The 11,346-nt window shown below is 65.8% G+C and overlaps 2 protein-coding genes across 2 annotated transcripts; both read right to left on the bottom strand.

Annotated features, from left to right (window-relative positions):
• Window positions 1-753: 753 nt before the first annotated feature.
• EMIHUDRAFT_230206 (hypothetical protein) lies at window positions 754-3,576 on the bottom strand (the record flags this gene model as incomplete). Its single annotated transcript, XM_005785216.1, has 6 exons — window positions 754-816; window positions 968-1,293; window positions 1,363-1,617; window positions 1,948-2,223; window positions 2,470-2,719; window positions 3,208-3,576. 6 exons carry the CDS (start codon window positions 3,574-3,576, stop codon window positions 754-756), a joined length of 1,539 nt encoding a protein of 512 aa, XP_005785273.1.
• Window positions 3,577-6,424: 2,848 nt separating this feature from the next.
• Window positions 6,425-7,456, bottom strand: EMIHUDRAFT_230204 (hypothetical protein; the record flags this gene model as incomplete). Its single annotated transcript, XM_005785215.1, has 2 exons — window positions 6,425-6,829; window positions 6,920-7,456. 2 exons carry the CDS (start codon window positions 7,454-7,456, stop codon window positions 6,425-6,427), a joined length of 942 nt encoding a protein of 313 aa, XP_005785272.1.
• Between the last annotated feature and the right edge of the window lie 3,890 nt (window positions 7,457-11,346).

The raw sequence follows: 11,346 nt of genomic DNA, 5'->3' as shown, positions 1-11,346 counted from the left end.
TACCCCCCTCTCCTTGCTCACATGCGCACGCTTGCTCTCTAGGTGCTCGCCGACGTCGACACCGCCGCCGCGCTCCTCTCCGCCGCAGCCTCCATGCTGGCGGCCGACGCTGGCGTCGGCGACGGCGGCGGCGCCGCCGCCGCCGAGGAGGAGGAGGACGCCCTCGAGGTGGACGCTGCCGGCGGCGGCGGCGGCGGCGGCGGCGGCTATGCGGCAGCGTTCGTGCAGCTCTCGTTTGCAGCCGAGGCGGAGGCGGACTTGTACGCGGAGCACACGCCGCAGCGCTACTTCGCTTCGGCGGTGTCGCAGCTCGGCGCCGCTCAGCCGGCGGCGCTCCAGCAGGCGGCGAGCAAGCTGCCGGCAGACAAGCAGCAACAGCTACAGCAGCTCATGGCGCTGCAGTGAGGCGGATCGACGGCGCGACCGCGTGGTGGGGGCTCGGCGCACCCCATGCGGCGGATGATACGTGGCACCGATGGAAGGATCGCAAAGGGGTCCGAGACCGGCCAGGCGGCCGCCGCTAGCTTTTTTTTCTCGCGCAGTTGCATGCTGCACGGCCACGGGCCACGGGGGGCAGCGGGGTGAGGTGTGGTCTGTGGTGCCGCCTTTCGTGCGAGAGCACAGAAGCGTAACCCCGTAAGCCGTAATACATTATAAATAAACTGTCAAAATACAAGCTCTGCTTCCCTGTGAGCTGTGACATACACGGGAAATGTGGCGGCACATACCACATATTCCGCGCCGCGCGGCGGCTCAAAACTCGTCGCTAGCTAAGAGGCTACTAGCATAGCTTGTACCTTCGAGGCTAGCACCACACTTCGAGGGACGAGGCGCGCGTCAGTCGGCTACGCTCGAGCTCCACCTCCCCGCCTTCTTCGATGCTCACCACCACGCGCGGGGGTAGTCCTCTGACGAAGCCTCGCACCGAGCCGCGCCGCTCGCCCGCCGCGCCGCGGTCGACGAGGACGGGCTCGTCGAGGCTGAGGTGTGGCTCGAGCGCCGCCGCCTCGTCCACCTCGTTGAGACCCTCATCCCACTCGTCGTCCACGCCCTCGTCGCCCCAATTTAGCCCGTCCACTTCGCCCTCTCTGCCGCCCTCCTCCTCGCCACCCCGCCCCGCCCGACCGAACGCTCCTCCATGGCCAGAGGCTCGTCTCGCCGTGCAGCTCGCCACGGCAGCCGCGGGCTGCCTGTGCCGGACTGCACTGCCCGCGCCGATCGACCCTCTACCCGTCTGGCGGCTGCCACCACGCCCCGCGCCGCCAGCAGAAAGCGGCGTGGCGGGCGCCTTGCCTGCGCGAGGGGCTCGAGCCGCTCCGTTGGGCTGCGCGTACGGCGAATCATCCTTGTGCGAGCACGCACCAAAGACGGCCAGCTCCGACTGCAGCGACGCGAGCAGCGAGTGAGAGTGCGATAGCGCGGCGTGCAAACTGCGAAGCTCGCGCTCTCCACGCAGAGCAGCGCCGTTGCCGACCCCTTCTGCGCCGCGCAAGGAGCGGATCTGCAGCCGGCTGAGCTTTGCGTCCTCCTCGAGCAGCGCCCGCTCGGCGCGCGAAAGCGCTCGCCTCATGCGGAGGGCGCTGGCCGCACCGTCTCCTCCGCCGCCGCCGCGCGTGCCTCCGCCCGGTGCGGACGGCGGCCTCGACGGGCGGCTCTTGCCCGACGGCGCGAGTTGGCGCGGGGAGCTCGACGGGCGCTGGCGCGACGTCGGGTGCTTGGCTGGGGGCAGAGCCTTGGCTGAGGCTGTTGGCCGGCGGACTGAGGGCGGCGCGCTTTTCGGCCGGCGCAATCCGCTCGCCCCGCCCCGCTCCTGCCTCCGCTCCTGCCTCCGCTCTTGTCCCCGCTGCTGCCTTCGCTCCCTCCGCTCTGACCGCTCGGAAGCGCGCGCCTTGCTTGCACGCTGCGGGGGCGCGTCACGGGCGCCGCTGTCCTCGCAGCGCACCGCACTCGGTGGCACTGCACTCGATGGCATCACCTTGACGAGCGCCGCGGCCACCGCTGCGGCGGCGGCTGCGAGCTCCGTCTCTTGCGAGCCGCTCTTCCCGGGCGACGACGCCTCGCCGCCTCGCTCTGCCCCTCCCGCCCCTCGCTCCGCCCCTGGCTCTGCTCCAGCAGCGCCGCAGCCCTCCTCGAGCAGAGAGTGGAGCTGCCGCGAGGGGGCCGCCGAAGGCGCTGCACTGACGTTGTCTGCGTCGGTGGCATCCGCGGAAGCAGCGCTGGTGGCTTCGGCGAAGCCCAGCTGGCTGTCGCTGCCGCCAGCGACACCGCCGTCAGCGACGCCACTGCCACTGCCACCACTGCCACCGCCGCCACCACTGCCGCCGCCGCCGCCGCCGCCGCCGCCGCCGCCGCCGCCGCTTCCATCCTCGGTGGCGACGCGGAGCGACGAGAGTTGCTCCTGCGGCGGCGAGGGGTTCAAGGGTCAACAAGCCAGGGAGGCTGCGGTGCGTGTGCGGAGAGGGTGGAGACGCTCCTGGAGCGTGGTTGCGATCCGCGACGTCTCTTGCATGATGTCGGCCTCGATGGCAGCGCGCTGCTCCGCCGTCATTGGCCGCGCGCGCTGCTGCAGCTGCAGCTTCTGGCTCTTGAGCCGGAGGAGGATCAGCTGCTGCCAGCTCTCCGCCAGCGCCTGCTCCGCCTCGGACGTGGCGAGCGCGCCCGCCGTCTGGTGGTGCAGCCCCGCCTTGGTGCGCACCATCTCGAGGTACGCGAGGTCCGCCTGCGGCGAGAGGGGGGCGCGTGAGGAGGACAGCTGCGTCTCGTTCTCTCGAGGCGTGCAGGTCCCGCCTCGGCAAGGTTGTCCAGGGCCTGCTCGTCGCAGGCAAGCATCGTCCGGTTCCACTCGTCGTCACCGCCACCGCTACGCACCCAATCCTCGCCGCTGACCCCACCGCCGCCGCCACCACCGCCACCACCGCCGCCGCCGCCACCACCGCCGCCACCACCGCCGCCTCCGCCGGCACCTTCCCCCCGGGCTGCTCCGCTTCCTCCGGCTCCGCTGCCGCCCCCGCTGCCGCCGCCGCCGCCGCTGCTGCCGGCTCCTCCGCCGCCGCCGCCGCCGCTGCTACTGGAAACGCCTTGCTGTGCGTCGGTCGTCCACGCAGGAAGGGGCGCGTCGTCGGTTTGCGTCTCAATCTCGCGGTTCGGCGATCGGTCTCGCCGGCCGCTCGCGGAGGGAACGGCGATCCCGTTCAAGCGGCGCTGAACCTTGGCGTAGGCTCGAATGCGCATCTGCCGCTCAAAGGCGGCGGCGCCGTCCCCAGTGCGGAGTACGTTGAGCTTCGCCGCATTGCCAGCCCGCTGCGCGCGTGCGCGGGAGAGAGCGAGGCCGCGCCGCAGCGCGGCCGGAGAGATGGCCGGCCGCAGCGTTTGCTCCGGGTGGGAGGGCTTGCGTGGGCGGTGCAGCGCCGGCACCGGCGCCTGTGGTGGCGGCGGCGTCGGGGCTCGGGCCTCTGTCGCATGCTGCTTGCGCTCGAGCAGCGCCTTGATCTCGCGCAGCCGGGCCAGTCGCATCCGGTCCCCGTGCGAGAGCGACTCGACCTCTGGCGGAGTCGCCCACGAGGCGCGCGCCGGCATGCCGGAATCCTGTCGTGCACAGTTACTTGCCTCTCGCTTGAGCGAGTCAGGTGCTTGCACGTGTGTATTCTTTTTTTGCGTAGCGGCCGTGCATCATGAGTAAGTCAGTGTTACACACGTCCTAGCATGGACGACGGGGCACACGCACTCGCGGAACACAGGGCAATACACACGAGGCGTTGTGTGCGTTCTCAGGGAAAGGCAGAGTTTGAAAGGCATCACCACAGACAAAAGTATAGTCAGAGGGGCAGCAGAGTGGGGACCCCCACTCACGGCCCCGCGAGCGCCTGCAGCGAGATGTCCATCGCTGCATTGGTTCTCGCCGCGCATGCGCGCACTGGTTTAGTGCGCGCAATGCGCGGGGAGGGCGGCCTGGCCCTCGCCGGCATGGCAAAGAAGGCGTCGGGCGGGCGCCTGTTCTCCAGCGTCTCGGAGCTCTGCAGCGCGGGCCCTCCTCGCCGCCTTCGCGCTGCCGCTGCATCGCTGTCGGCTCGTCATTTCTGTCTACGGTCATTTGGGGCTGCCATCGCTGCTCTCTCTCTCTCCCGGGGTCAGCTCCAACTGCCGTGTCGGGACGTCGCCCCCTCGGCTCCCCCCCCCCCCCTTTCCGCTGAACTGCATACTGCGATTCTCGCCTTGTCCCAGGAGCCAGGTGCGTGTGTCTAATCGTAGTGGGGGCCCTGCCCCCCCTCTGTTTTCTGTTTTCTGTTTTTCAAAACGCCCGCCCGCCGCCTCTGAGGGGGTCGGGCCCCCTAGACTGAAAACAAAAACAAAATGCAGAAACAGTCACAAACAGCCTGCGAGAGCGGCGCTAGGGGCCGCCTACCTCGTGCGGGTGTGAGTGACCCCAAACGGTCGTCTGCGACCAAAAACGGTCGTCTGCATCCAAAAAACAAGCACATGCACAACATGTACATGTGCATACAACATGTGCATGTTCATGTGCATGTGCATGTGCATGTGCATGTGCATGTTGCACAACATGCACAGACCTGTTTATTGACAAGAAAATACGTCCTATGGCGCTTTGCGCTGGTCTATGAAAGGTTTGAGGTGCGAGCGCCCTGGAGGCCCTGGGGATGGGGGGAGACTACCCGCGGGCCTAGAAGGCCCGCGCGCAGGGGGGGTGGGGCGGCGGAGGTGGAGGTGGCGGAGGCTCGGCGAGCACGGCTGGGAGCGGCAGAGGGTTCAGGATCCGGGCAAGCGCGGATCTGAGAAGAGGGGTGGCTTTGGTTGGTCACGATCGGGACGGATGACACGTCTGATGCAGACATGCGGTCATCCTCGATTCCTGTTTGTTGAATGTTGAAGCCCTCTTCGCACATGCACATGACATGCACATGCACATGTGCATGCGATGGTCGGGCGAGCAAAAACATGTCTTGGTTGCGGCGATGGTCACGCACCCGCGCAGCGCCGGCTTTGAGCCACGCGCCTCGACCTTCAGAGGCGCGTGCCCCTTTCCGGCATGGCGCCGAAGGTGCCCGTCGTCGTTCGCGTCGAGCTTGGCAAGAAGCATCACCAATCGGGCCGCATGCACGAGGCGGAGGTGGCTCTCTCCCTTGTCGTCAGCGACGCACTCGAGAGAGCCGAGCCGGAGATTGCTGCTGGCAAGCTCACGGCCAGCACCGTCAAGTGCTTTCGGACGACGGAGTTTTCGGGCACCGGCACCGTCCTCGACAACAGTCGGCATTCTGCGAGACATGTTTGGCTGCAACATCAAAGTGCTGGCGACCGCCGAGGATTCCCCTGCTACCCCCGGCATGCGTCCAAATGCGATGACGCGACTCATGCAAACCCAGGCCGAGACGCCGAGGGCGCTGCCGCCTGCGCCCGACGGCGACCGCTACGATTGCCGCCTCCTTCGCGCGCTGCTGTCGAACTTGCAGCGAGACGGCTTGAGCTTTCCAGTCCTCGATGCGAATGCCTCGGGCCAGCGCATTCTCTCTGCAATCGCGGCGGGTCTGCAATACGTGCTTCCGTTTGACGACTCCGATCCGAGCCCGCTGCGACTGGCAGGCCGCGTCCACCTCGTCGTGCCACGCCGCTCAACAATGAGGACCACCACGGCGCAAAGCCATTGGACTCGCGCCTCTCGGCCAAGAAGCTGCGCTCGTACGGCGAGGCCATTGCGGGCTTCATTGGCTGCGCAACGGCTCCTCCCCCCCCCCCTTCTCCGCTGAACTGCTTGCTGCTGCTGCTCGCTTTGTCCCAGGAGCCTGGTGCTTGTGTCTAATCGTAGTGGGGGCCCTGGCCCCCCTCTGTTTTCTGTTTTCTGTTTTTCAAAACGCCCGCCCGCCCGCCACCCCGAGGTGGCTCGGCCCCCCACTGACCCAGAGATCAAAAAACGTCGGCCCGGCTCGGCCCCCCACTCACCGAGAGATCAAAAACGCTCCCCGGCCTTTGATGACTGCACTCTCCAAGTGCTCCAAGTGCGCCCATGTTATGGAGTTAGCCGAACTTGCCCCTTCTTGTGCTCAATTTCCGTGGTTTTTGCACGGTATTCGGATTTTCGCTATTTGGTCGTGTGACACACGTCGACACACACGTGTGGGTGTATTCGGTCCGGCGGCCGAGATTAGTCAAATGTCAATGGTACCGCGTCGGCGACGCGGGCGCCTTGCGGGCAGAGCCCTTAGCCACCCTTTTATCTTGCGCGGTCAAAAGAGCGGAAAATGCCTTCTGTGGACGTCGCCCTGACGCCGCCCGTGAGTTGTTTTGTTCGCTTCGCAGAGTTGTCTACCGCGGCACGATGTCGCGTTCCGCTCCCCGCGCCTCGAGCCTCCTCCGCAGCTCCGCGTCCACGGCGGCGGCCGCGTCCCTCTGGTACAGGCAGAGCCTCACCTCTCTAAGCGACGAGCACGGCGCCCACCGCGCGTGCGCCTCGGCGATAATGTGGTAATATGTCGAGGATCGCCGCCTCGTCGTTGCCAAACACGCCGCCCCCAACCAGCGTGAGCAGCAGCAGCCGGTTCCCGCGGAGGGCGGCCGCGAGGTAGGCGCCCTCGTACGCCGCGGACAGCGCCGCCGCCACCAGCCGCCGCGTGGTCTCCCGCGCGTCGCTCCGCGGCGCGTTGAGCGGGTCGTTGAGGTTGACCGCCGCGCTGAGCACCTGGTCCACCAGAGGCCGCTCCCCCTCCGGCAGCAGCGCCAGCGTGCCTCGCGACGGCCCGCGGTCGAAGACGACCTCGGCGTCGACGTGCCAGCCCACGCGGATGCGGCCCGACAGCGCCGCCACGGCCGCGGCGGCGTCCTCTCCAGGGGCGCCGCCGCCGCGGCGCAGCGTCGCCTTGCCGTTGACACAGCGGCCGTACTCCTCTCGCAGCTCGCCCAGCAGCTCCACCTGCCGCTCCGCCGTCTGGCCCCACGAGGAGGCGGGCGCGGCGCCGTCGAAGAACGGGAAGTGAGCGCGCAGCAGGCTCGCGGCAGGCACGCCGAAGGAAGCGGCGGGCCCCTGCGTGGAGTCGGTCGCGTAACCGGTCACGAGCCCGCCGTAGTCGGGCGGAACGCCACGTGAGGGCACCTCCAGCGCGTTGAAATTGCTCGCGACCTGCACCAGCGCGCGGTCTTCGGTCGTGAGGGACGCCTGCAGGCGGCCGATGTCGACGCCGTCTGCGACTGTGATTGGAAGCGCGTCCACCGCGACGTGCTGCTGCTCCGCGAGGCGCCGTCTCAGCTCAGCGACGGTCGGACACTCGAAACGGCCCGCGCGCCACAGGGTCTCGCCATCGGCGTGGCGGAAGCAGAGCTCGCCGCCACCATCGCACACAACGTGGCGAGCCCGGTCGGCGAGGAGGTGAGGCTCGCTCACGCCGAGGAAGAATTCGCGCATCCAGTCGCGTGCCGAGACGAGCCGCGGGAAGGGCTGAGGCTGCGTCATGAGTGTGCGAGAGAGCACGCACGAGCAAGGGCGTCTGTGTACGCCCTTACACGAGCGAGTCCAGCGCAAGCGAGCCTGCGTGTGTGTGGTGTGTGCACTTTGTTGCTTTTTTTCTCGAACCACGTGCCTCTACGCCGCCGTTCACGTGCACGAGCTTCTTGAGCCACCCACCCACCCACCCACCTCACGGCCCGGCTGAGGCTTGGAACCACCCACCCACCCCACCGACCTCACGGCCTGGCTGAGGCTTGGCACCACCCACCCACCCCCAGCCCCACCCACCTCACGGCCCGGCTGATGAGAGGCGAGGAAACCCACCCCCACTCACCGACCCACCCCCACCACCCAACCAACCGTCCCGGCCGCGGGAGACACAAGCAAGGTAGCAAAGCACCCAGCCTCGCGCGCCTTATACAGCCAGCCTGACCCACAGCCGAGGGTTAGGGTTAGTTAGGGTTAGGGTTAGGGTTAGGGTTAGGGTTAGGGTTAGGGTCAGAGAGTTCAAGCCGTTGTGCAGCTCCTAAGAACGGGCCGCTTCGGGTCGGAATGGAGGAACCAGCGGTCCGTTGACGCGAGCTCTCGGTGAATGCTCCGAGTTCTTCGGGTTAGGGTTAGGGTTAGGGTTAGGGTTAGGGTTAGGGTTAGGGGTAGCTTGTTGTCGTCGTGCCGATAAGACAGAGACACGGGCAGCAGACGCGACCCAATCGACGCACCAGAGTATGGTTGGGCGTGTGAGCCGCCATCTTGGACTGTGAGGCGAGCATTTGCCACCGGGCAGCTCGCCGCCGCCCCCCTACACCGCCGCCGCCGCCCTCCCGAGGCCAGATAATAGCCCAAGTCGAAGAGTGCGCGCCGCCCTCGGTATCTGGGTGGCAGGCGGGACTAGAGAGGCACGCCAGAGCACGGCCGGGGGCGCGAGCCGCCATCTTGGACTGTGAGGCGAGCATTTGCCACCGGGCAGCTCGCCGCCGCCCCTACACCGCCGCCGCCGCCCTCCCGAGGCCAGATAATAGCCCAAGTCGAAGAGTGCGCGCCGCCCTCGGTATCTGGGTGGCAGGCGGGACTAGAGAGGCATGCTGGTGCACGGCCGGGGGCGCGAGCCGCCATCTTGGACTGTGAGGCGAGCATTTGCCACCGGGCAGCTCGCCGCCGCCCCCCTACACCGCCGCCGCCGCCCTCCCGAGGCCAGATAATAGCCCAAGTCGAAGAGTGCGCGCCGCCCTCGGTATCTGGGTGGCAGGCGGGACTAGAGAGGCACGCCAGAGCACGGCCGGGGGCGCGAGCCGCCATCTTGGACTGTGAGGCGAGCATTTGCCACCGGGAGCTCGCCGCCGCCCCTACACCGCCGCCGCCGCCCTCCCGAGGCCAGATAATAGCCCAAGTCGAAGAGTGCGCGCCCGGGTGTGTTCGATTTTATTAAATGCGCCACATAGAATTCTGAACTGCCCGTTGTGACACCTGGTCGCGGGTACGGGCGAACCAGCTGAGTACGGACGGAACGCTCGACGCGACGCTAATCTCTGCATGGCGATGGTTCTACAGAAAGAAGGGATGGCATAAGATCACCAAATTCGATAGCAAAGGAAGGGTAACTGCGCCATACGCGCTGTATAAGGCAAAGAATGTGACTGACCCGGCAGTACGAGCTCGGAAGCTGCACAAAGCGAGGCCGATCACGCCGTACGCGAAGCATCCGATGGCGAAGTTTTTGAGCCTCGTGGGCCGGGCGTGGAGTTTCGCACTCCGGCGCCTGAAGGGTGAACACTTCATTCAACACGACTGCCAAAGTGTGCCCCAAATGCTGAGAGAAGCGGCCGAGGCGCTCCGAGGGAAGGGCGAACTTAGCTACGAGATTAACGACGTCGACAGCTGTTACCCAAGCATGCCGAAAGAAGCAATGCGGGTAGCGATGAGGGACATTCTAGGCGATGTGCGCAAGAATCTGCCGCCGGGCGCGGGAGAGGACCCGAAAATACTTGTGCCTAAAAGAGGCAAGAAGAAGTGCTCGTGGGCGCAGCAAGGAGAGGTGTGGGGACACGCATCGATTAGCTTCTCGACGATGCTCGAGGTTATCGAATTCGATCTGGATAACTGCTACGTAATCACATATGACGGACGTTTGCTGAAGCAGGCCCGAGGTATCCCGATGGGGAGTGCACTATCGCCACCGCTGGCGATAGGGACTCTTGCGTGGATGGAGCACGAGTGGATGCAAACGCTCGAAGATGATGCGAAAGCGCGTTTCCGTATGAAGCGCTACATGGACGATGTGATCACGGTGACTGCGAAGGACGATAGCGCATGGGATGTTGATCGTTTCCGGGATGATTTCCGTCGTTCGGAGTGCTACTGGGCCCCGTTGAAGCTGGAAGCCGCCGAGAGCACCCATTTTTTGGAAACGACTCTTGAGCTCGACCAAAGCGGAAGTTTCCGGACGAGACTCAAGAACGTTAATGAGGGCTGCGAGACGGCACCGCGAGTGTGGCGCTACCATCGTTGGGATAGCTTCACATGCGCTAAAATGAAGGCGGGCATCGTGGTTGGATGCCTGCTCAAGGTGGTCGCGATGGCGAGCGATGACGAGGGATTCGCGCTCAGCGTGACGAGCAAGCTCAGGGAGTTTACGGCACTCGGATACCCTTCGCACGTGCTTAATGGGGCGATCGGGCGCACGTTTGCTCGGACAAAAGACGAGCGACTCCTACGAGCAAGAATATGTTCGCACTGGTGAAGACCAGGCGAGCCAAAAAGACAAAAAAAGACTCATCTAAGCATGTCGGAGAACCGTCCAAAGGCGGGTGCAGTCGACCAAAGGACATGATCTGTCGACAGCACGAATTTGTGATGGGACACCATCGGGACCCAACAGTGCGATACTTGGCTATCGCACTGTTGACGTACCGGCGGCTAAGGCCGAGTAGCCGGTGTTCACAGAGCTCTGTGAACACCGGCGAGAGAATTTTTCTGTCGACGATTTCTTCTACGAAGAAACGTTCAAAACACTCGGTGTCGAAACACCTCTCCGACGCGCTCGACTATAGTCTGCATCCGGAGAACAAGAGACACATTCCGCCCCGAATTTGTGACATGGTGCTTCGACAGCAGACCGGAGCGCGAGTGGTTCGAGCTGCCTTACATCAATCAACGAGTGCAACCACAAAGACGCGTGGGGACCGAGCGAGGTTGCTTCGGCAAAAGTCCTGCTGCCGGCGGTGTGAGGCAGCGCGCCCGAACGGCTACGTGCTCTGGCAGCAAGTGCGCCGCTGGCTTCGCCTGCGGTCGGCGGTCGAGTATTGGAGCCGACTTGCGCACCACCCGAAGTACGTCTCCACACATGCAGCCCTCGCAATGGCTGACCTCGAGGAGGTTCTCGCGTGACTGAGTGACTGCATGCCGAGGTCAGTTAGTTTCGGTCACTAATGTGTATGTAATATTGCTGGTGCGCGCGGGGCCGTCCAGCCGCTGTACCCCTGAAATGAGGCAGGCTGCTGAGAGGCGGAGAGGGAGAGGGGCGGGGGGACAGGGAGGTGGAGGAGTTCGGGAGGGATTTTTAAAAAGAAAACCCCGCGCCCTTGATGACGACTGGCGGGCGGCTCCGAGCACCGAGCATACACACATACACATACACACATGAGAGTACTCCGCTTGACCGCCGCCCTTTTCGTCGCCGGCCACGCCCACGCTCTCGCCCTCGCCCGCGCTCCCGTCGCGCCGCTGGCTGCCGCATATGGGATGAGGCCGCAGGCCATGCCGCGGCTTGCGCCTGCCCGCTCCGCTCAACTGTCGATGCAGGCCGCGGCTGCCGGAGACGGCAAGGGCGGTCCGCTGGCAAAGCTGCGGGCGAAGCTGCCGCCCCCGGCCGAGCTCAAAAAGGTGACGCCGCTCGGCGC

Source organism: Emiliania huxleyi (genome assembly GCF_000372725.1).
Source record: "Emiliania huxleyi CCMP1516 chromosome Unknown EMIHUscaffold_162, whole genome shotgun sequence".
In the NCBI taxonomy this organism is placed as follows: Eukaryota; Haptophyta; order Isochrysidales; family Noelaerhabdaceae; genus Emiliania; species Emiliania huxleyi.
This window is presented reverse-complemented; position numbering and strand designations above follow the sequence as displayed.